General features: G+C 35.3%; 1 protein-coding gene across 5 annotated transcripts in view; it reads right to left on the bottom strand.

Moving 5' to 3' along the window:
* The window catches only part of FGF14 (fibroblast growth factor 14), a 680734-nt gene that overhangs the window by 4653 nt on the left and 653066 nt on the right, over positions 1-23015 (bottom strand). For all 5 annotated transcript variants that reach the window (XM_023218008.3, XM_023218004.2, XM_023218006.2 and 2 more), the window contains one exon: positions 1668-1866. In XM_023218008.3, the coding sequence (XP_023073776.1) occupies positions 1668-1866 (199 nt within the window). The remainder of the gene's footprint in view (positions 1-1667; positions 1867-23015) is intronic.

Raw genomic sequence — 23015 nt, 5'->3', positions numbered from 1 at the left:
ACACCAAATACTATTCTATACTACATCATTATTGTCTCAGATATTTTCTATGGGATATGCAAAATAACTGGTTCCCAAATTTTACCTCGGTTAAAAGACATAATAGCCCTTTTGGGTTTTGTTACATTTATGCAGCTAAAAGGTAAGGTTCTAAAAATCTAGTCAATTCTTCACTGTTAACAAAACATAAAATGAGTGAAAAGAGATAAAGCAAGGTGGCAAATAAACCATGGTCTTGTTAGAGCATCTGTGGCCTTATTTTTACATTTTTTATTTGCATTTAAATATTGGTGAGTCCAATGTTATCAAAATTTATTTAAAACAATGAAAGTGTATCATTGATGTGTTTTTTGGGAGGTACAGGGAAATCCTCTAACTTCTTTCTATTCTAATCATCCTTATGATCCACTATATACTGAGAATAATTCACTCATATTACAGACTCTGGAATAATTTGTCTTTTCCTACATAGGCCCTGGTGGCTGTTTCGGTTTCAATAAATTGTTCTACAGAAAAATAAAATTAAGAGTGACAGTAAGTCAACATCATTGAAATTATAAAAGTAGTATTAGCCAACAAGAGTGATTTTCTGAATTTAGGCAAACTGAAACTTAATTATACACTCACAGATGATGAAGAATTGACTGTTCAAATTTTTTAATTTTTTTATTTCAATATAGAGAATATGCATTATGAAAACAATATGCATTTTCTCTTGATGGCTAAGTCTTTCCTGTAGGAATAAAACACAAAAAGAAAAATGAGCTGTCCAAGCTAGCTTAAAATATTTACTGAGTTATTGTAGATCTGATCTTCTGTGAAAGAGTAAACAAAAGTGCTTGAATAGAAAACACATGTGAATAGCCTAAAATCAAATATTTTTGTAATTCTCAAATGTTACATAGATAAAAGTAAATGACACTTTTGGCAGAATAATTAATGAGAGAGGTGCAGATGTTGTTGATTAATTAAAAACACTTTGTAACCTGCTCTTTGGGTATCTGATTGAAGTAAATGTGAAGTTTCCATTCATTTGGCATGGATGACCAGATATACCCCTTCCTGTACACAAATGAATGTGGATAAATTATTTTAGTAAAAGAAGTAATGCTACAACTGTATACAGTGAAGAATTATACAATTTGAAAGCAGATGTGTAACATCAGCAAGTTTTTTAAGAGTCAAGCTATTATCTCTTAATTTTCTGTAATTATAATAATTCGCAAGTAATTACTTTCACCTAGATAATATCAAAATGGAAAATACTTTTGATTCCACACACAAAACTTATTTTTTTCTAATATACTTATTATCTTTTTCTAATACACTTACCACAGATTTGTGTCATTACATATTTAAAATTGTTTTAAATTAATTAATTAAATTAAGCGTTAGAGTGGCTGTAGCAGTGAGGATTTGAGACATTGGAGGTGGCAGAGAAGAAATTTTTCCTGATACACATACATATGCAAATACGGTAAAGTATATAAGAGGCACAAATTCTAAATGAGTAACTTAAGTAGGCATCTGTGCAAACATCACCCAGACCAAAATAAATGACATTTCCAGCATTTGTGAGGGTTTCTTATAGCCTTGGTAGATCTATCAATTTGAAAAATAAAATGTGTAATAAGTCTGTGTAATAATAATGCATACATAATACTCACCTTCCAATGGCTTGGGTAGAAAATGAGCTGCTGGTTTCGTTTTCTTTACTCTGTTCCCTTTCATAGCTTGCCCTTCCTTATTTAATCCCAAAAACCAGGCTCTACCAGATTCCTGTTGTCTGTACAGCATGGATGAGTAGATTACATAATAATTTTCAAAAACAGATTCTTTAAACTTGCATTCAGGGGTAAAAAGTTCCTGTGGAGAGAAAAGGAAGCAAAGGTTAGAGGAAGGAAGTTGATCCTCACTATACATTCTATTCATTCTCTAGAACGTTTCCCAGCATGGTGAAAGAGTCCCGTGGCATGGAGGACCGGATATACCTCTTCCTGCCACAGTAATTGTCTATATATTTTTTAAATATACAATAAATTAAGAAGAATCTGCTACTATTGAGAATATACAGAAGCAAAAGTATATCATAAAAAAACAGAAGACATGAACAAATGAAAGATTTAACTTAAACAGAAGACAATTCAACCAGAGTATAATCAGAAAGGGATCATTTAAGTAGCATCAGATATTCACAATAAAGTGAACAAGATAAAATACACATTTCAGATATTTTATAATCCATTTTACATGTTTCCATAGGAACAGTGATACGATACTCTTAACAGTTGCCAGTTGTTCCTTGGATCACTGAAATCATAGGGTGATACATTTTACTTCCAAAGGAACAAACTGAAACCTCAAACTAAAACCATGACAATCAGCTGGCTTACTTGCCAGCCACTAGAGCTATTGTATAGCCAGATGAGGTCAGGTGTCATGTTAGCTGGTCATAGTGACAGGAGCTGAAAATAATTCAATGGGGCTCCAAACTTTGAACTCTTGAAGATAAACATCAAAAGCTGCTCCAACTGAAAAACCACCCAGCATTTTCGGAAAGCATACAGTTTGTTAAATACTACTATGCTCAATAAACATTAATTGATGAGCAGCACAAAGCTTGCTACTTTACAACTATTATTAATGTCAGAAATATTCATAGCTGATTTTTATATACTTCTTACTTTGGGATGAATAATAATGAATATAATCCCATGCAACATTAATTAAAAAGTGATAACAGTACAATCTACATATGCATGTTTGATACTCCTCTATTAAAAGTAAATTTGAAATTCGACCTGTCTGGTTATAGACCATGAAAGACACTTAGCTAGTTTTAAATAGGTCTAACACTGTGCTATTCTATATGTATATAAATATAGATGGAAAATAGATCCTTACTGTCCTTGATCTTTTTAAAAATGCCACTGGACTAAAAAATATACACAAAGTTTTCATTTTTCTTTAATAGATTTTATTACTGCAGAAAATAATAACTTTTGTTTTTCTTCTAAAAATGTTGTATACCCATTCTGAAAAATATTCCTTAGGGGCCAAAAACTAAAACTTTAACAGCTTGACTTTATACTAACTGTAATTAGGAACATGACCTAATGTCATGGAGAAATTTCCTTTCAATGTTTCCCATAAAAGTGTGAATTATCAAATGCTGTCTCATGCGGGAGACAATTTATTCAGTGTGCTACATAACTTTAATTCACTGAGAGCTAATAGTTTTACAAGGGGAACAGGCTTTGTTAGTGGCAGATGCTTTTCAAGACACAGACAAAGATGACAGTTACAATGATCAATCTGATGAAATTGCAAGAGCCAAATGACAGATTTAGCCCTCTCCTGGAGCAATTTATGTAGATCTTTATTTCTTCTTGATGATGGTACCTCAGATTAGAATAAGACCCCATCCAAATAAATGCTCTGGCTTTCCATTGAGTTCTGCGCCTCCAAATGTCCTCCTATTAGTTTTCTCACTAATAAATGAGAGTGTCACTGAGTCAATGTCTAGGCCATGTGCCAGAAAAAAAAGATTGGTAAAACAGTACATGTTCATGCATTTATGGTAAAACAAAATGGAAAGCTATAAATCTGGCTTCTCCCCAAGAGACTAATAAAGATATTGGTTGAAACTATACCTTCTAAAACAAAAGGATTAGACTTTGGCATTTCACTTGTCTTTTTACTGAGACAGGCCAGGGCATCTAAGCATATTGTTTACTAGTTAAAAACCTATCTCAAAATCAGCTATGAGTGAGATGGTAAGAGCCGACCTAGTGGGTAACTTAGTGGAAGTCAGAGGAACCTGGCTCTGCCTCCTGGGCTTCAGGTGTCTCTGCCTAGAACCTGGCTCACTGATGCTCATCCTGTTGCTACAAACACCAGAAACGTAGGTCCACAGGATTCCCTTCTAATCATCACTGCCTTAATGTCCAAAACATGATGAACAGTGCTTGCAACACCATCCGCAACTTAGGGATGTATTGGCTCCATTCTGAATCCACTATGTTGAATATGAAAGAGAAAAAGATGCTTGATGTAGAGGAAGCAATTTATTCTCGGTGGATACCTTAAGGACTTCTGACACTACATCTTTTCAGATAAAATGTTCACATCCTAGGACTCTAAGGAAGTCAATTCCACAACACCTTTCTGTGAGCTGTGCCTGTGACTTCACAGATAGGTGATTCTTTCTGTCTTCCACAACTGAGAACTACTGCCTTCAGTTGCTTGTGATAGTGGAGACTGGTATATTTTCAGTTCTTGTTTGTGGCTAAATAATTAATGCACACACACATGCACATGTTACATTCAAAGATGTTATTGTCTAATACATTTTCTCAAGACTTTTTGAGAAGTTAATCTGTTCCTCCAATATTGAAGTCTCAAATAACCCCAGCGTTTCCTGTAGAACCAATAGAACCAATGGAAGTTGAGGTTAGTTGCTATTGGGTGTCATCAGTGATATACTTTCAACATGTAAATGGGAAGCAATGGAGCAGATAAACATCACCTGTGGAGGCAGGCAGTAGGATTCAACCCTGACCCCACTCCTTACTAGCTGTGTGTTCTTGGGGAAATTACTCACTCTCTCTGGGCTTCAGTTTCCTCATCTCTAAAATGAGGACAAAAACCATAGGGCAATAAGGTAGTTAGGGTGATTGAGTGAATAAATACATATTACACATTTAGAAGAGAACTCGGTGTACAGTAAGCACTCAATAATTATTCTTTAAAAGTTTCTCACTATTTATAGTCAAAAATGTATCCTGATCAGTTACTTCAATTCTGTGAACATCTCACCAAATCAAAAGTCAGCTACACAATTAGTCAATGAAAATAGTTTTACACAAAATATTGGATTCAGCACGAAATATACCAAGATAAATAAGAGTAGTCGTACATTTCATGGAAAAATGACAGAACAGTATAATATTTGTTATGAGTGACTTATCTATAAAATACTAGAGTGATTATATGGGGAGTAAACGGTATTGTGAAAGGCAAGAGGTAGGAAATGGCCTGGTACATTTGGAGAACTGCAAGTAGTTCATCACTGAGATACAGGCTTTGTGGGACAGAATTGGAGAATGCTGTGGATGGGAAGATAGGTTTGAGAAATGTAATAAGGGGTCTTGGACACTCTAATAAACAAATTAGATCTCTTATAAGTCAGAGGAAGACATGTTGAATTCCTGAATATGTAAGGGAATAATAATATGGCCTGATCCGTATTTTATAAATACAAATCTGTTGGCAGTGTGGAGGATGATTTCGAAAAGTTAAGAACATGTGTGTACCGATGTTTTCAACCCTAATCTCTCACAAGATGAACCTGAGTATGTGCGTGTTCATGTTAACAGTTAGTATTAATACTATAAATAGAGAACCAGAACACACAAAGTAAGGGGAGAAATATTACCAGGATTATGACACACTGACTTCTGAACTTTCTGGTAGCCAGGACAAAAAGAGAAAGACTATATGTTATAAAAATTATTCAAGAAAGAAAATATTTTCCTTTTTGAAAATGAAAAGTTTCTTGGCATGAACTTTTCAAAGGTACTTCCTTATAAGGGACCTAAAAAAGTGACACTGACCAACATAAACAAAAATGCTCTTGAGAGTAATTGCACAGTCACACTTTGTGCTTCCATCCTGCAGTATGCTTTAGGAAGACAGATTGCAATGAAAATGTCCAATAGGTAGAAATACTTAAAGTCCAATAGGTGGAAATAATTGTAATTGATGGAAATAATTATAATTGTAATTGTAATCTCCAGGGATAATGTGCACAGCACGGGCCACAAACTCAAATGCCTCGAATGACCAGGCAGATACAGGAGTGAGGCAAGCTGGCATGATCATGGCACCGTAATGAGGACAAATGGCCTCTGACTCAGGCGCTGTGGTGAGGAGATGAAGACAGTGGTAGAAGCAATGATTTTTTCAAAAAGCAGCTCTCCCTCACATTGTTCTCCTGTGAAAATAAAAACCTTAGATCTTTAGAAGATCTGATTTTTCAAAGGAAGTGAGAAATGTAAGTTTCTACATATAATCTCCTTTTAACATTGGCAACTATTTCTTAGTTTTTGTTTTTCAACATTGAGTGGGTCAAGGGGCCACGGGGAAGCCTGTGAGCCTTCAATATGAGACCCCAATGCAAAGCAGCAAGAACCAAAGAAAGAGGAGCCCTACTTTCCTTCTCAAAGCAGTCCTCGTCTAATTGATAGTTCCTATACAGTTGGATAATACAATTATTGTGCCAGTGAAACACTCTAAAACTGGCAGTGATAATATGAAAATGCTTTTTTAAATTTAGGCTTAAATATAAACTCTTTGAATCTGCCAAAACGAGATCGATAAGAAGTTTGATGTATCTTTTTCTCACCTTGCCTCCTGCCTATGTTTAGAACCATCACCACCACCACAACAACAAAATCAACAACAGATGAGTTCCGGCAGAAGCTTGAATATTAATTTGCACCACTGCCAAACTAAATCATCAAGCCATAGGATAGAGAAATGCAATAATTAAACAGAAATGTTATATCTTTTTTATGTTGTGGTTGTTTTTGAAACGAAAGCACCATCTGTGGTGTACTTATTATCTTAACAGTAGCAGCAGAATTCCTCTTCTTAGGGAAATGCCTTTGTTTAGGAAAATACCCTGATGGGCCATTTGCATGTACAAAGAGAGACTTCTGGTTTCAGGACGAAAGGAGCTCTCCTTCCATAACTCATGAGGAATGAATAACTCTGATAATCTGGCAAAACCATAACCTCAGAATTGAAAGTGACCTTGAGAATCTAATCCAGTGGTCCAGCAAACTGGCTTTCAGGCCAAACGCAATTTTCAACCTGTTTTTGTAAATAAGGTTTCATTGGAATACAGGCACTTTCCTTTGTTTATATATTGTCTGTGTCTGCATTTACACTACACATTTCAGAGCTGAGTGGCCGAGAAAGATCTTTATGGCTTACAAAACCTAAAATGTTTACTATATGGTCCTTTGCCAAAAGTTTGCCAATCCTGATCTAAGGTAAAATTTGAGGACTTTCCAACCTAGGTAATTGAGGGAAGAGTTATTAACCCAACAGCAAATTCCTAAGGAGCTAAGCATTCCCAAGTTAAACTTGGATTGTACATATTTTCACACACACAAACATATACAACCTGAAGGAGAAGCTTCAGTGATTCATTCTTGGAAAAGCCTTTACGTTCTGTTATGTGCCGGGGCTTCCATTAGGAATTAGCCCACCAACTCCACTTACTGTGTCATCTTGGTGTTATTTAAGACTAAATGAAAATTATGTTTTTGTTAATGTGTTCAAGTTTGTCCACCACCACCATTTAAGGGAAAACTATAAAAGAGGCATTCTGAACACATTCACAACATTTTTTAGATTACGAGGCAATTCCAAATTAACTTAAAAAGAGGAAATAGAGAAACGATATTCGACACATAGTAGCAAATAGTGTTACTGGGGGAGTCCTTGCTCCCAGAGCTCCCAAGATGGTGGCAAGCCTCGTGTTCTCTGACCTGGGGTTCTTGGCCTCATGGATTCCAAGGAATGGAATCTTGGGCCATGTGGTGAGTGTTATAACTCTAGCAGAAGCCATGGGTCACAGAAGAGAACCCTGGAACCAGTGACTAGTGTTCAGCTCGATTAGGAGGAACCCAGGCACTTAGCCGTGCAGGAACAATGGTAAGCCTTTAGCCCGATTGGGAGCGGCAATGTGTGCCTGCTGGATCAGAAGCACAGCTGACACCCTGCCGGATCCAGAGGGATGGAAGTCAGCAATGGGTCGGCGACTGCCGCAAACAACAGTGGTGGACAGCAAGCGAAAGTCCCAGCTGTAACAAACATGGACCAGAAGAGAGTGCAGTTGCAAGATTTAATAGAGTGAAAGCAGAGCTCCCATACAAAGGGAGGGGACCCAAACAGGGTAGCCTTTGCTGGCTGGAATGCCTGGGTTTATATCTCCTGCTGTGCTCTCAGGCGATAGATGACTGGCTATTTCTTCACTTCCTCTTTTTGCCTAATTAACGTTTTAGTGAGCTCTCTGATTGGTGGGGTGTGAGCTAAGTTGCAAGTCTGGTGTTTAAAGGTGGACGCTGTCACCTTCCCAGCTAGGCTTAGGGATTCTTAGTCAGCCTAGGAAATCCAGCTAGTCCTGTCTCTCAACAGTACATAATAAATACATGATAAATAATAGCTACTAATACTTTACTAACCTCTGTATTCCAGAGTCATCCCAAAATTCAGTCTCCTCCCATTAACAGCTCAATAAGGATCCTTATTCTGGACTCCTTCGGAGTATCTCTCCTCAGAGGAGACTTCAACTTAAAGGAGGAGGAGGTCTCCAAGTCCAAGTTCTTACTTTTAGTATAATATTAAATAACAAAGAGTTCTTACAAATATCAAATAAGAGAGGTGAAAAATAATTTGTGAACTAGAAATTAAGTTGTAATCTGTAGTTATATTGACAATGTAAATTGACTTTGAAAGTGCAACTCAAATGTTGACTGTCACCATGAAGGAGGCCGTTATTTAATTATTCTTAATAGATTTCAACTTAATTAGACATACCTTTAGATGGGAATTCCCATGTTCAGATCCACTTAATCTGAATTCTCAACTTTTTTTCTTCCCTTTTCTACTGTTTGGAGATTTGATCTACTAGAGTTTATCCTGAGGTCAGGAGAGATTTATCCCAATCTCTTTCATCTTTTACAGTTTTGAAATCAATTGTATCCTTTAATGCTACTGTTCTGACACTAACCACTTCTTTAAAACAAAAAGGCAGACCACTCTTAAGATTACTTAGAAAGAAAAGAATATTGCAAACTTTTAGAAAGATTTCACTGTCCTGAAGTTGAAACAAAATATTTGTAGTTAACACTCAAAAGCAGAAAATTAAGTTGACTAATGTACTTTACTTACATAAAGTTGTATGTAGTTGAATATTTATAATATTGGGCTGTGACTAATGCCCCCAGGAGGAAAATAATTAGTGACGTGGTTGTGTGTGTACCTCAAACAAAAGCATAATTATGTGTGAGTTTAAGGGACAACTTTTGGCAGGGCGCGGTGGCTCACGCCTGTAATCCCAGCACTTTGGGAGGCAGAGGGAGGCAAATCATGAGGTCAAGAGATGGAGACCATCCTGGCCAACATGGTGAAACCCTGTCTCTAATATAAATACCAAAATTAGCTGGGTGTGGTGGTGCGTGCCTGTAGTCCCAGCTACTTGGGAGACTTGAACCTGGGAGGCAGAGGTTGCAGTGAGCCGAGATCATACCACGGTATTCCAGCCTCGCGACAGAGCAAGACTCTGTCTCAAAAAAAAAAAAAAAAAAAAAGAGAGAACTTTTATCCTAATTACAGGACCCAGGGAATTTAAGTATATTTCTACCAACAAAGCAGTCTCAACAGCAACTTATATTTATAGGGCCAAATTCTGTTTCTTAAGTAGTTTCCAGGGAAACAAAATTGAAAATTAAAGCACTTTTTGGCAGTAAAGATGTTTCTCAACATTTAGAGATTAACACATCATTAGATACAATAATTTATTAAGTACTATATATTTCATTATGTTTATTACATGTTTTATAACATTTATTTTAATAACTAAATATAAATAATTTGATTTAATGTTTCACTTATTCAATATAAATATGTATTATATATTTAAAAATATGTATTATATGTGTGTGCATAATTTTTAAATATACATAAGGAGATGTCTGTGTGTGTGTGTGTGTGCATGTACGTACACTTAAAATGTGGTATTCAGGGACCAGTAGCAACTTCATCACCCGGAAGCTTGTTAGAAATGCAGAATCCCAGGCCTGCCCCAGACCTACAGAATCAGGATTTGCATTTTAACAAGGTCCCACGTGACTGTCTGCACATTAAAATTGGGATGCACTGGCATATATTCTCATTGCTACATAGAACAAATCAATTAACAATTACATTTTCAGAAATATCAATTAAATTGACATTAGTCATAAGCTTGAAACCATTTCTTAACATTAGTACAAAATTTATAAAAGCAAGAAAATGGAAACAAAAATCTGTGCTATTTACGTCTAGTAAGACATTTTAAGATTATAAATAAAAATATGTCCAAACTTGTTCTATAATGTAAAATCTTTTTCTCTGGAATATACACATGTATAAGCTCCTAAAATAATAATCCTTGTAAGATGAACAGATGGCACTAGTGCTATAAATATTAGCCAAAAATTCACAAAATAAATATGCTCAAGAAAGTATTAATACAACCATATATCATTTGTACACATTTGTCAGTATTCAACTGTGTTGCCTCAATATTAACAATAATAATGATGTTACTAACTACGGTTAACACTTAAATTATGCATATTTCTATATTAAGCACTGCTCTACACACAACATAATCAACTAATTTAACCCTCACCATAATCCTATGGGATGACACTATTATTATCCCCATTTTAGAACTGAAGAAACCGAGGCACAGAAGGTTTAAGTAACTTGCCCATTACTTTCATCAAGATAAATATAATTATTTAACTATTCCTACTCATTTATCATATTGTTCAATTGAAAGAATTTACTTTTTAAGATATGTGATCAGTTGCAAAAATGGTTCTAACTCTTCATCCTCCTCCTCCCAACCAATGACCTTTGCCATGTAATTTGCAGCATTCTCTTACTATGAACAAAGATAAAGAAAGTAGAGGCTTAACAAGTGCTTGTGCAGCTGGGATTGCCCTCTCTCTCTGCCTCCTCACTGCCATGAGAGTATGCCTGGGCTACTCTGGCTGGAGGAGAGACAGAGGGGAGCAGAGCCAGGCTGATTCAATCAAAACTAACCTATTCCTAGAGGTGATCAGGTCCTGCTGAGACCTACAGAGCTACCTAGCCAAGGCCCACTTGGTCTTAGTTTCACAAGCATATACAAACACTTATTGTTTCATGTCAGGTTTTGTGGTTGTTCATTAGACAGTTGATAACTGATATGTATAATTATCAATTTCACTGAATCATTCATTCAACTAAACATGGAAAATATATATTTTATGCTGCTGATTTTTATCTACCTCTATACCTACAGATTACAAAATCTATAGATGAAAGCAGTAAGGAATTATATAGCGTATCACCCTAGCAGAGGTGACACGTCTCTTAGAGGCAACAAATATAATTATAAGGAGGAAAAAGGTAAAGAAAAAGAAGCATATTTTAAGAAGAGTTTTTAAGAAAGTACCAAAAAATTTATGGGTACTCAAAATGAATCTTTCCTCCTCTTCACTCAACCTGTATCCACCTTTTCCCCCTCACTGATGAATTAAAGAAACATTGAAAAAAACAGAAATTGGATTGGCTTCCCTCGATTGCCAATTATCCACCTAGGAAAAAAAAAAAAAAAAAAGCTCCTTGCTGTTATTAACTCCCTAGGAAGGGGTAGAATGGGATGAGGGTGTCATAGTGGGTGGTGGTATGAGTAAAACTTGAGCTCTAAGATCAGACATGTTTGGTCATACATTAGCTTCTCAAAGGTATACTTTTTGGGCATGTGTAGGGTAATATACTAACTTATTACCTTATTACATTGTCTAAAAGAAAAATGTAAACCTGATATCGCTTTATGTGAAAGAAATCAAACTGTACGTATGTAACAAAATCAAGAGAAAGTGCTGCCGTAAGTTTTTTAAACATTTCTGGGTTATCTGAGTAAATAATGTCACCAGAGAACAAATATACACAGTAATATGCAAGACATTTCTTTGTTTGACAAATACTCAGGCATCAAAGTAGAGATTAGTGATAGCTCAAAGCCAGATGGTCAGTTTCGCCTCGTCCTCCATTTCAAGGACACTTCAGACTCAGTGATTCGTACTTTTGTTGTAACACAAATATCACATTAAGCCAAATATATATATGTGTGTATGTATTGTTACGTGTGTATACATAAGTGTATATATACATAACCATATCAATGAACATTTGAGTATTTTAGAAATAGGGTTATCTTATTCAAAAGAAAAATAATAAAATATCCACTCTTCATAGTGGAAGTATGATCGAGGAACCTGTGCCTGTCTATAGATTTTATTTCCCCTCTGCAATAAAGCAAATACAGAAATTACGTGAAAACATTTATAAACTTCTATAGAAATTTAACAGAGTGTTTTTTATATGTGTCGAATATAACAATAACATCTCTGGGCTTATATTTTGTGTATTTTTACATTTCCTATTAATTGAATTTTACTGTATTTTATGATATTATCTTTCTACAAAAGATTGGCAATTAATAAAAGTACTGTCCTTCACCACATGTAGTCTGAGGCCCACTGCTCTATTATACATAGGTTTGGATATGAATATACATTACATCTAATTAAAAGAGAGTTAAGGTGAGAATTAGTGATGGTTAATATTTACTTACTTATCGGTCTAAGACAACCACTATGCTAAAGGCTTTGCACACATTACCTCATTGCATTCCTTTTAACAGAATGTGATGTTGCAGTTGAATATCTTGATGAGAGTTTGCACAGTTAGTAAGTGGCAGAGCAGGTTCTAATGCCAACCTGAGTCTACAGCTTTAACTCTAAATCACCAATTATACCAGTTCTCAAACCAACACAGTTCTAAAAGGAAATCAAAGAGGGAAATGTGGCTTAACAACAGCAATGGCAACCATGAGATTTTAAAAGATTATTTGATTTGTTTAGATAAATTATTTCTACAAGTTATCAGTCGTAGTGACTATTCTATTTTTTAATCTTATTTCGTTATTTTAACCTTATAAGCATTGGGTTGGGCCTAGGATATGACCTGGTGTGGACAGTCTATCTGGTCTAGATTTATTAGATATTACATATACCAAAAACAGAGGAAAGATAAAGGGAGGCATAATTTAAGAAATTACTGCATAATCAAGAGACTCCAAGAATCTGGAAAAAGACAACAAAAACCTGTGTTCTTAGTAATAACAGTTTTAATGGTGGCGATTATCATGGGAGTGGAGGTGAAGAAAGATACTCCTGAGTGGAACAAATGTTATGGAAAATATTTAGTTCTCTTATGTCCAACAAAAAAGTGATAGGATCACAGTTTTAATTTACTCCAATAGAATTTTTGTTAGCCAGAACAAGAATGGAATTTACTGTGCAAAAAATGGAGTATGTTAGTTTATGTAGTTAGAATATATCAATTTTATGTCTTGCTATATCCTATCAAAATCTAGTCTGGTTACTTTATCTTCCTTTATCAATATTTTCTTTCATTTCCTTGTACTTCTTTGCCTGTTCTGTCTTGAATAATTGAATACAAAATTACATAGTTTGGGAAAAAAAAACAAATTTGTGATTTTTACTCTGCTGGAGTCTATGAATAAAAATCCACTTGTTTCCATCACATTTTTTCCTACATTTGACTATTTGAATTGTATTTTAATAATATTCTTGCTATTCCCTATGCTTCTCTCCTTAGGCCTATATCTACATGCGTATATAAGATTTTTCTACTTTTTTCTCTTTCAACCTCATTTTAAATTAGACTTTTATATCAAACATTTTTATATTAAGCATATATGTTGTAAACTTTTCCTAATAAGAACATACCCAATCAAAACCACTTATTTATACAAATAGAAATGAAACAAAAGGATCAAAAATACCTGTTTAGCCAACCTTTAAAATAAAAGCTTTCATAGAAAAATGAAGGAAATATAAGCAGGTTCTACAATTCTCCTAAAATACTGTAATTCTTCAAATAATAATAATTTCTGCTTGAGCCTTATGATTTTCAAAGACTATTCTCGTATGCTAAATTTGATACAATAATGCTGTAAAAGACGCTTTAAGAAGAAAGACAGCACCATCTCCATGTCATAGATGATGATTTTGTGTCTTAGAGGACATAATGGATTAAGATGCATTTATTTCTACCCAGGTGATATTTCACCTACATCATGCTGCTACTTAGTAAATATTTATTAATGATTACAATGTTGAAAATACAAAACAGATAAAAGGGGTTTAATTTTTTCCCGAGGGCACCAAATAAATCATCCTACTGGGATATGAGGAAATTAATCACCAACACTGAATTTGTGGAATACACAGGAAGCCCACATAGCTCTGAAATGCAATGCTGAGGATTATTTTCTCTTGGTTTTGCTTTATTAGCTGGGAACACATCGGCCATGAGTCCCCAGATTCTGGCAACAACTTGTTTGATAATTCCAAAGGTTAACACAAAAGGACAAACATGAAACACTGAAGAGGGAGGCCAGGAAAGCAAGAAAAGAGGCAATACCTTCTGGGGAAAGAGAGCCGCTGAGGAGGGGAGAATGTCAACCTGTGGGTTAAGTAACTCTAACTAGATAAAGCTGGAGCCATGAAAGTTCACTATGCTATAGACTTTGTACTCTAGAAATCAGCAGTGAATTTTCATATTATATTATGAAATGTTATAGAAATTAATGAATTATATTGTCTTACTTTCCAGGTTGTTAGTTGAAAGTGTGAGACTATAACATGGGAAGAATCATAATATTTGTAATTGTACTCATAATATTTGTAATCAATATATTTGTAAACACACACATATATACACACACACACCCCACTATAATGGTATGTATATATATTCCATTACAAATACTAAAATTTGTCTACCAGATTTTAAATAACAAATTACAATTTTTGAGTACTGTGAACACATGGAAACAAATTTCCATCTATTCTTTACTTAATGATGTCTAAAATTCATGCATTCACTTATTCAGTAAATATTTAGTGAGCTCCTAGTATTTAGCGGTCACTGTTCTTGATCTTGAGAGGTTAGAATAAGGAAAAGTTGACATAGTTTATTATCTTTTGGAGTATACAGTCTAATAAGAGAGACAAATGTTTACACTGATGATCGTATTAGTACAAGTTAAGAAAGGTTGTTATAAGAAAAGGAATGATTTCTATGAGATCACATAGATAAATCTGGCCTAGCTTGGGTGGGAAGGAAAAGCACTGAATTCTGAACTGAGATCTGAAACACCAGTATGAGTTAACTAGACTAACAGCAGGGTGAAGAATATTCCAGGAAAGGGTGATATAATATACAAAGAGCCTGGGACAGGAGGAGAGACAAGGCATTTGAAAAGAAAAAGAGAAAACAATGAAATCAGAATGCAGAATGTGAACAGAGAGTAGTAGGGTTTGGGATTTGGGTATTAGGCATGAGTGAAACCAGTGGTCACATTAAGGGTTTTCATCGTTCTCTAAAAGTAATGGGAAGACATTAAAAGTTTTAAGCAGGAGCATGTCACACGCAGGTACTAATTTGAAAAGGCTTCTCTGGCCAAAATGTGAAGCCTAAAAGAGAGCCAATTTTGATATAAGAATTCTGGTTTGTCCATTATAGTAACAGGAAAAAAAAAACAACGTAACAGCTGTGTGAGCAAAGACATTGGCAATGGAGGTGGGCAAAACACGGCCGATTGGAGAAATATTTAGGAAGTCAGAAGGTCAGCACTATGTAATTGTATATGGCAGCGGAGGGAATAGTGTCAAGCAGTGTGCAGGTTTGTAGCTTGTGGAACTGGATGACATTTGGTCCATGTTCATTGCTGCTTCTGAAAGGTCAAATATTGCAGTTTTATATTCTTGGGCAAAATAAAGCGTAAGTGTATAACGTAAGTTTCCAGGGTGCTTTCTGTCCTTTTACAGAATATCATTTCAAATATCTATAGGGTAATTTTCCACAATGTTGCATGTTTAAGTTTTTCCTTAGTAACCTGTTTTTTTATTTTTATTTTTTGGTGGGTATGTTTTTTTTTTTTCTGTGTCAAATTACTTCCGAAATCTTCATGCCTTCCTATAACAAAGACAAATCATATATTGTTAGTTGCAGAACAAATAAAGTTGAAAGATAAAGAACTGGAATTTGAGGGGGAAAATTCCTTAAATTTCTTATGGTTTTATGTTTTGTAAAAGTCCCCGGTCAGTAAGCAAAGTGGTTCCCACATCACCACTAAAACATAAGAGGACAATGGCCATGATAGACTTCCCAGTTGGATGCAACCTGTAACACCAGCACTTTGGGAGGCTGAGGCAAGTGGATCACCTGAGGTTAGGAGTTCAAGACCAGCCTGACCAACATGGTGAAACCCTGTCTCTACTAAAAATACAAAAATTAGCTGGGCATGGTGGCGGGTGCCTGAAATCCCAGCTATAGAGAAGGGTGAAGCAGAAGCAGAAGACTTGCTTGAACCAGGGAGGCGGAGGTTGCAGTGCGCTGAGATCACACCATTGCACTCCAGCCTGGCAGACAGGGCAAGACTCTATCTCAAAATCAATCAATCAATCAATCTGCAAAAGGGTTCTCTCATGAGCAGTACTACAATAGGAGACTATCAGCTTACTAATGGTGAGCAGTAAACAAAAATGTTATTTCCATAGGAAACCATTCTATTGTTAGTCAGTGAATCCATTAAACATATGGGTAAAAGACCACAAAAACCCTGCTGAAGTAACTGTTTCAGGATAATATAGGAGATATGGTTCTTACTGATGGCAATGGCAAATCCACCATTTACAAATTCATCTGAACCTTGAAAAATCGTTGTTATGTTCACATTACAGTAAAAAAAAAAAAAAAAAAAAAGAAGAAGAAGAAGAAGAAAAAGAATTCCATCAGAACACTTCCCTGCCTTTTATTATTCTGTATACTTTGATTCTATTCTTGGCACATTTAGCTTTCCAAATTAAATTGTGTAAACTTTCAGATCTGGTTTCATAGATTAGTTCTTCTATTCTCTTGGTCAGTCCAATTTGCTGCTGCAAGTAAAAAGGCCAACTAAAAGGCAGGCCCCCTAAGGGGAAAAATTGAAAGTAAATTAGCAAGTATCAGCACACCTTTTTACATAGCTGCCCTGAGCCTGTCCCTAGGGGAACGAGTGGTCCCTGAAGCACTACACTTTTAAGGATAATAGAAAAATGCAGAGAAAGAAAACTAAATCAGGTGAGGGGTCAGGAAGTGGCTGGAGTTAGAGATCAATACATATTGATGTTGTCATCAATGTAGTTGTCCCTTAACCCCCATCAGGCCCCAGTGTGTGATGTTCCCCTCCCTGTGTCCATGTGTTCTCGTTATTCAACTCCCACTTATGAGTGAGAACATGCAGTGTTTGGTTTTCTCTTCCTGTGCTAGTTTGCTGAGAATGATGGTTTCCAGCTTCATCCATGTAATTAGGACAAATACCTAATGCATACAGGCCTTAAAACCTAGAAGACTGGTTGGTAGGTGCATCAAACCACCATGGCACATGTATACCTATGTAACAAACCTGCACGTTCTACCCATGTATCCCAGAACTTAAAATAAAAATAAAAATAAAAATAAAAATAAAAATAAAAATAAAAATAAATGAATGCAGTAACATTAAAGTCATCAAGAATGAATGAACAAGAAGAGAAAGCTACAGATGAAAAACCAGTGATTGTTGAGTATGGTTAACCCTAAGCATAGCACAGACGTTAAGATTAAAGATTTAGAAAATAAAAAGATTGAAGATTTAGAAACTAAATAGACCTGGATTTGCTTCCCACCCCAGCATCTTACTAACAACTATCTTGGAAACATCACTCCATCTTCAAAATAAAATTACCTCTATGGAATTATTGAATTTCAGGAGAACTGGCAGTTTTTGGTGCAAAGTGTCCCCTCAATAAGTGTTAGCCTTAGTTATGATGAAAAGACGTGAAATAAAAAGAAATCTCAGGACTCCAAAGTCACTAAGTCAAAGGGAAGAGTAAAGCTGGGAAATGCATGGGCAAAGTTGCTTCCCATTCTATTCCTAAATAAGATAGTTACAAAGATAAAAAAGCTCCATACCTCCCTCACAATGTGCCCACAGGGAAATTCCTTGTGGACAGGCAGAACTCAAAGTCCTCCCTCTGTTCACATGAGACAAATCCATATCTAATTGCTTCCTCTGCCCCATTGTTCCACTAAACCAGGCGAAGGCATAAGTGACTATTTCTGTAAATTGTGCATTCAAAGAAAGGCTAATCAGAAACTCAAAAGAATGCAACCATATTTCTCTTATCTACCTATGACCTGGAAGTCCCCTCCCTGCTTCAAGTTGTCCTGCTTTTCCAGGCTGAACCAATGTGCATCTTACACATATTGATCAATGTTTCATGTAGCCCTAAAATGTATAAAACCAAGCTTTGCCCCAACCTCCTTGGGCACGTGTTGTCAGAACCTTCTGAGGCTGTCACCGGCACAACTTTAACCTTGGAAAAATATACTTTCTAAATTGATTGAGACCTGTCTCAGGTACCTTTTGGTTTACAGAGACTAAGAATGAAGAGATTTATAATACTGTCCAGCAGAATTCATATAATTGTGAGGGAGATCAATAAAGTGGATTCAGATCTGTTTACCAATCATGGAATTCCACAAATGGCAACATAAGCTTGTTGTTTAAGGAGGAAATTTTAAGGCTTTTTTTTTTCTTTGCTGGAAGATGCTATGGATGGAACCATCATCAAAACACTGTTATCTGTGATTGCTTAATTTGTAACAAAATATTAATAAAAACTGAATGAGGGTGAAACCCTCTTCTTTGAAGAACTGATAAAGAAGTCAAGTATCACTTGAAAATCATTTAGAAATGATTTTTCTCTTGCCTTCACACTGTCAATGATAGAATGTTCGGATAAGGAAACATACACAACGAAGCAATGTCTATGCTCTGTCTATATTTAAGTTTGATATTCTTTTGAAAGAGAAAATAAATATTGAACATATTCATATCTGTAGATATTGTTGCCATAAGTTTATTTAAAAGATTTAAGATATTCATACCATTTTCTTAAAAACTGAGCCATATTTAAAGAGGGTTTACAAATCACATATATATACATATATAATTGCATCAAGTATTTAAAAGCTAGAGCACTCTATTTGAATATAGTATTAACCTCAAAATTGTTTACAAATATACTGCACATGTTTTAGGAAATTAGAATAGAAACCAAAATAAAAGTTCTAAAATAAGAGTTAAGTATCCTAAGGAAATGCCACATTGTAAAATTGAAATGATTTTGTGAGCAACCCCTGGTCATGTTCCTATGACCACTAAAATGGTTGAGGATTAATTCAATAACATTTGCAATCATTTGAATTTTACTGAAGTATTAAAATGCACACTAGGAATATAAACTTATGGCTTTATGCTTTGATCGGGGGGTTATGTGTGATTTTTTCATTGTGTATACTGAAAGTAGCATGCTAGAGCCTGGCCATAAATCCTTATAAAAATCCTAAAGATCTACATCCAGTGAGACTTTACCTATTTCAGGGCTGTTACTACCTAATTCAGGGCTGCTATGTCATACAATTCTAGGGGACATTGTCACAATTCCTGACCATCTGGCTTATGTAGGTTTCCCATCTCCCTCCTCAACACCCAGAAATCACTACTCATCTTATTTTTGTGAGTTACATTTTTTTTTCATTTTAGCATAATGCATTATATTCAATTAAAGTGGGGACTTAGTCAGTCACCCTTGCAAGTGAATCTCCAGTGTCTAGAATAATGCACAGAAGATGATTAATAAACACATATTAAATGAATGAATGAATGAATAAGTAAGTGGTTTTAAAAAATGTTCTCTCTGAGCATCCAGGATTGTATTTGGGGAATACAGCCTAAAAGAAATAGCTTTCAAACCTAAGAGCTAGGGGGTATAAATATCCCCATTGTATACTTTTAACATCTAGAGCTAAAAAACAAAAACAAACGTGTCATTTTTATTAAGAATCGATGCTTTAAATAGTTTATTTCATTTTACTTATTAACACATGTTTCTATGTTCATTCAGTTAGTATTTATTGAGTGGCTACCTTGTGTTAGACTCTCTTCTAGGTGTTTGGAATTCATGAATAATCAAAATAAGGTGGATCCCCTGCCCTCAAGGACCGTGTATTTCAGTAGTGAGAAAAAGAAGGCACCAAACGTCATATAAATGTTTGAACACTAGTATGTGGTCAGAATTATGATTAGAATGGCAGAAAGTAGAAAGAAAAGAATGGCAGAAGGTAGAAAATAGAAAGAATCATAAGCTGCTGATTCTGTAGAGGTTCATTTTAATTGGGAGAAAATTAATATGTAAGAACTTAAATAATAAGAATGTAGTTAAATGATTATTCATATCTTTTCTTGCTGGCTGTGTGAATCACATACAACACTTATTCTGTGAGTGCGTTAGTAAGGATATATATACACACATTTTATTTAATAGAGAAGTTTTAAATTCACAGAAAAATTGAGCAGAGTACAGAGAATTCCCAAATACCTGCTGCCCCACCCTTAACTCCTCCCCATTATCAACATCCTGCACTAGAGTGGTATATTTGTTGCAATAAATGAACCTACATTGACACATTATCATCACTCAAAGTACATACTTTACATTAGGGATGACTTTGGGTGTTGTACATTCTATGGGTTTTGTCAAATGCATAATGTCACACTTACTATTATAGTATCACAAAGAACAATTTCGTTGCCTAAAATGTATCTGTGTCCCACACATTCATCAACTCCTCCCTTCTAATTTAATCCTTGGTAATCAGTAATCTTTTTACTGTCTCCATAGTTTTGCCTTTTCCAGAATGTCATATAGTTGAAATTATACAGTATGTAGTCTTTACAAGTAGGTCTATTTTACTTAGCAATATGCATTTAAGCTCCCTTCATCTCTTTTCATGGCTTGATAGCTCATTAGTAGATACTGTTTTAAATGTAGATGATTTGGAAGAACTTTTCAAAGAAGGTAGGTTTGACCATGTCTTGAAGAATAAAGCTTATGTGGAGAGAAGAGTGGAGTGGAGTGTAGGTGGGTTTCATGGTGAGAACCTACATATGGAGGTGGCATGTTGAGAACACATTGAGGGGAACGAAGATGGAAATAGTTTGCTTGGGCAGAGTGTTCACAAGATTGTAGATGGAGGTAAAAGGGGAAAAGGAGGTAGGTTTCCGACTGATTCATTTATAGTGTCCTAGAAAGAATGTGATAGAAAGAAAGATCAGTTCAGTGGAGATATGCAGGATAGATGGAGGAAGAAAATAAAGTCAAGTTATTATGTATGATATTTGAATGTTACAGAAATTTTAAACTCCCTGCAATTAGAAATGTTTACCATTGCCACACTGGACTCCTCTGAGCCCAACTCTCTCAAACGTGGCTGACATTAATTATTTGGAAACTTAATAAGTAGGTTTTGTGCAATTTCTTCATTTTATAAGTCTAGACGCTAATTCACAACTATTCACTTAGAAACTGGATTATGCTAAGAGGTTTACTGAGTTCAGATAGAAACTTCTCAAAAGTAATGACGTATAAGGCACGTAGAGACCAAAATCTATGCCCCAAATCACCAGACAACATTCTCTCTCTTGTTCTCAGTCTCAATTCACTTGCTTCTCAGTCATCTTCTGTACCAACAGTATTTATTATTATAAAATACTGAAAACTCTAGCTTAGTGGTGCTTCCCCCCCAAAATGTTAGTACTCATGCAGTGTCGAATGCAATTTCAATATGTTCATATACTCCTAGAGAGTGCAGTTAAGAATCGTTGCTCTAAGTAACTAGGTAAGTAGATGAAGCTGGTTATTTTCCCTTCTCTTGCTTTATTTTAGGAGGGAGGGACAAACGGTATAAAGTGCCTGGTAGAGTTTGTGTGAGGATAAACACCATGGAGGCAGGAGCATGAGAAGGTACTTCATCAATGCCAGGAGTGCTTTACTAATCCTGAGTGATTATTTACATTTTAAGCAGTCAATGTTGTCCAATGTGAAATATGGTGTCCTTCTATCATGTGACACTCACATAGGAAACCCCTTAAAATTATCATAATGCATTCTCTAGCCATAATTCTGTTATACTTTATAAGCTTAACTGTATTCATTTCTGGAAACTAGCAATAGTTACAGCAAGAAATAGCATTCTATACCTTGTGACTCTCAGAAAACATTAGATTCTTAGATTGGAAAATACACTTCATTCTGGGTAGACTGTCTAAACTATGATATGTGCCTCTAGGTTTGCCTAGTAACTAAAGTCTCTATGGTGTATAAGGCATTTTGTGGCAGGAAAGTGATATTTTGGGCATTGTCAATGAAGCTCTTCTCCATTAGATAATGAATCCCAAATAAGAAATAGATGAGTACCTGCCAAAGAAAGAAGCCTCAGAATAGCCTCTGGTAAAGGCAATTTAGTGACTGAGCTCTGCTAATGAGTACATGATAGATGTTGGGGGAAAAATATCTTTTATCAAGACTCTGTGATTCATCTAGCAAACAAGTATTAGGCACCCATTAACTGGCAGGCTCTATAATAAGTGTCAGAGATTCAGAAGTGAAAAACATATAATTTCCTGCCCTTAAGCAAGTGATGTTTACTGGGAAATTTAGACAGTAAAAAAAGTTAACAAAATGCGAGTTTGAAAATTAAAAAATTCAAATAGATTTAATTAATTACTTTTGGCAAGTTCTTTAAATGATGACTCTCCTTCTAATTGTTAAGGGATGAGACAAGACTGCATGTAGACTAGGAAACTTACATGAGGCTGATGACGAAGAAAAGGACAAAAACTCACCTTACTGACCAACAAACATGAAAACATGCTCAACATTGCTGATCACCATTAAAATAAAAATGAAAATCACAAGGAGATATCATCTCACACCCATTAGGATGGCTACAGAGTGAACAAACAACCTGTAGAATGGCAGAAAATATCTGCAAACTGTGCATCCAACAAAAGATTAACATGCAGAATCTACAAGGAACTCAACAACAACGACATCAGCAACAGCAAAACACCACATTAAGAAGTGGGGAAAGGAACAATTTATTTTTATTTTACTTTATTTTATTTTATTTTATTTTATTTTATTTTATTTTATTTTATTTTA

Source organism: Piliocolobus tephrosceles, chromosome X (assembly GCF_002776525.5).
Source record: "Piliocolobus tephrosceles isolate RC106 chromosome X, ASM277652v3, whole genome shotgun sequence".
Taxonomy (NCBI): domain Eukaryota; kingdom Metazoa; phylum Chordata; class Mammalia; order Primates; family Cercopithecidae; genus Piliocolobus; species Piliocolobus tephrosceles.
Note: the sequence above shows the minus strand (reverse complement) of the source record. Positions and strands in the feature narration are given on the sequence as shown.